The following is a 3,167-nucleotide window of genomic DNA, read 5'->3' as shown; positions in this document are numbered from 1 at the left end:
TGTGTTTTCCTTTTAAAAATTCCAACAATTTGGATGTTTGTCTCTTTCCATAATTCAGAGTTTAAAGTTTACAGTTCTAATCTTTCCTTAAAACTATGTTTTAATCTCACATTGTTTTGGTTTACATCTAACAAGTTTTACTTTTCAGTTTACATTTTACCTTTTCAGAATTAAAATTTTAGTTGATATCTCAGAAATAACTTCAAATCTTATATTTTATGTCATGTAATTGTAACTTTCTATTTCACATTTGGAATCTAACAAAAAAGAAAGTCTGAAAAAAAGGCAAAGCAGTTACCTTTTATTTTTTATTCCACTGTGGAAATACGTTTCATAGACTTTCAAAGACACCAACAAGAAAAAAAGGGACAAAGACTGCTCAGTAAGTGCATAGTTATGTTCTTAATGAAATGTAACTTATCATTAAATAACAGTAAAGTAGGCTACCTTTTAATACACCCCCGCACTCCTGCTTGCTTTCACTTTATGCAACTGTGTCGAAAATGTGAAGATGTGTTATATTAACACTGTTAGATTGTCCATTACACAGCGTCCGCGTATAATACAAATGTTTTCACACTAAAGATTCGCAGATGGGTGTGATATCTGAGTCTTGGCTATGCATTGAACTGAGGCCCGTATCGGAGTCGTCATCATTCATGTCACATGTTTTTGAAAGCCCTCTGGCCTGCTCCACCCAAACATTGTCCCCCTTAAGTGGCACCAATCTGTCTGTTCCTCCAGTATTCTCCTCTTTCAGCTCAGCGTCTCCCTCAGCGTCTATCTCAAAATCCAAAGAGTTCACCTTCTCCATTAAATCCATCAGCTCCTTCTCTTTAGCCCCCCATATCTCCTCAGTCAAGCTTAAATCATTCCTGATGGCCTCCAAATCAGTGTTAAGACGAAGACCGATGTACAAACTGGTGTCCAGTTGCGTTCTGATCCTCTCTTCTTCCAAAAGCACCTCATTGTCAGGTGATGGATCTGCAGATGCTTGAGTTTCCAGAGTTGTGACTCTAAGGGACGCCTCGTCAGATGTGCTCTCAGAGTCTTTATTCGCAAGTTCCTGGTGTCGTCTTTTCATCCACCTCTGATTGAGCTCCTCTTGGATCTCGGTGGTGATGCCCTCCATTAACGCTTCGTTCTCCGCCAGTTCGTCCTGCAGTTTGATGACCTCCTCGCATCTCTGAGCGTACTCCTCAAACTGCGCCAGAGCTTCTTCTGGACTCGTTTCGTCGGGGTTTTCATTTTTGGCGTCCACTAGATATGTGTCTTGAACATAGTTGATTCCGTGCATCTTCATTCGGTCGAAGTGAACTTTAGCTTCATATTTGTCAATCTCCCTGTCCAGCTCTTTTATCCTCTGGACCTGCTGGCGAATGGTGTGGTCTTGAGAAATGACCAGGTGCACTAGGGTCTCCATCTTCTCCATGCACGAAGCGTCTTTTGATGCAGCCTGCGCTCTCTTTTTGTTGATTTTATCCAACTTTCTGAAGGCTTTTCTGACTATCCGTCTTTGTTTCTCGTGTGAGAGAGCCATGGTGACTCTCGCGGTGCCCTTATAAACACACGGGCTCTCTTTACTGAGGACGACGCGGGCTTCAGCGCTCCGCGGCCCGCTGCTCGATAGAGAGGCTTCGTTCTTCAGCAACACAAACCGGACGTTTTCCTGCTCCTCTCCCCAGGCGCTCCACAGCCGCAAGATTTTAGTTTTGTTGGGTAAAATGCGCTCGAATCCTCTCCATTTCTCCACTATGCAGTAGGACTGAGGAGAGCCGGGCAGAGACACCCGCTGCTCCTGGTTCTGCTCCTCCAGCAACACCCGGATCACATCCGCGCAGGTTGTGCGCTTCGACAAGCCGGACACGAGCTTCTCTTCCCGGCAAACCCACACAGAAACTTTATTCTCCTCCGCCTCCATCTTTTCTTTGGAAAAAAAAGTTTGCTGGTGCAGGTGAGGTGAAAAGTGTTGTGTGTTGAGGTTGCTGTTAGTCCGCAGTACAGAGTGATTCTGCAGTCCGGCTGAGAATGGTTGAGTTCCTCATACTGGATTTGGCAGGTCTTTTAATCCTCATGCGTGCCTCACTCTCTCTCTCTGTGTGAGTGAATGAGCCGTCGGGACACACATCACGAGTAAACTACACCGATCACATGACCCGAAGCGGACACTCTTCATAGGCTATTTATGGGAGCTTTTTATAGTATAGCCTACCTGTTGTGTGCAATTCTGCTTACTATATAATTTAATAAAGTATAACACAAATACGAAAGAAGGAAATTACAAAATAGATTTAATGAAGTAGTTTAAGTTTTAATGTGATTTAAAAAAAGAATTGAGAGCACTCGGGAAATAAACAAGTGTGTAATGTAAAGGTAAAATAATAATAAGAAATATAGTAATGGCTATAAATAAAATAAAGGTAACATTTTTATTTTGATGGTCTATTTGAGTATTAGTGGACTGTCTGCTTAATATCTGTTGATACTGCTGCTTCAACAGGCATTTAACTGACTTTAAGAAACTTTGCAAATACATGTCAATTTAACCCTAACCCCAATCTAACAGTCTATTTATAACCTAATGAGTTGGCATGTAGATGCAACTTAACTTAAATTCAACGAATGGACCATCAAAATTAAGTGTGATCCAAAATGAAAATATTAATAATAATAGAAAAAAAAGAAGAAAAAAAACAAGGATCTTATATTTTGTCTATACAAAAATGACACTAAATTAAAATAAAATGACTGAATAAAATAAAAATAAAAATTAGAATCAAATGAGCACTGGGGAAATGAAAAGTGAAGTAATGTAAAGGTAAAATGATACAAAAAAGTAATAATATATAAAAATATTTAATAAACAAATCAGGTGAAACAAGAACGTGTAAAAAATGATTTAAAAAACAGAGATCTGATTAAAAAAGAATAGAGCATTGGGGAAATGAACAAGGATTTAACGTAAAGCTAAAATAATAATTACAAATATAATAATGGCTGTGAATAAAATAAAAACAAAATAAAATATTTATATATATAAAATGTATATATATAAAAAACAACAACAAATAAAATAATGTAAAAACAGGATTAAAAGAACAAAGCACTTGGGAAATGAACAATTATATAATGTAAAGGTAAAATAATAATAAAAATATAGTAATAAT

General features: G+C 38.2%; 1 protein-coding gene across 1 annotated transcript; it reads right to left on the bottom strand.

Moving 5' to 3' along the window:
- Positions 1–288: 288 nt before the first annotated feature.
- rassf10b (Ras association domain family member 10b) lies at positions 289–2,109 on the bottom strand. Its single transcript, XM_021478028.3, has one exon. The coding sequence runs from the start codon at positions 1,919–1,921 to the stop codon at positions 575–577; it is 1,347 nt and encodes a 448-aa protein (XP_021333703.1). The 5' UTR covers positions 1,922–2,109; the 3' UTR covers positions 289–574.
- Positions 2,110–3,167: the final 1,058 nt, after the last annotated feature.

Source organism: Danio rerio, chromosome 7, assembly GCF_049306965.1.
Source record: "Danio rerio strain Tuebingen ecotype United States chromosome 7, GRCz12tu, whole genome shotgun sequence".
Lineage (NCBI taxonomy): Eukaryota > Metazoa > Chordata > Actinopteri > Cypriniformes > Danionidae > Danio > Danio rerio.
The sequence above is the reverse complement of the archived record's forward strand: the minus strand, read 5'-3'. Positions and strand labels throughout refer to the sequence as shown.

Bases quoted from the DNA above. Each gene is read 5' to 3' on its own strand.
- rassf10b (XM_021478028.3), bottom strand. From the start codon at position 1,921: ATGGAGGCGGAGGAGAATAAAGTTTCTGTGTGGGTTTGCCGGGAAGAG.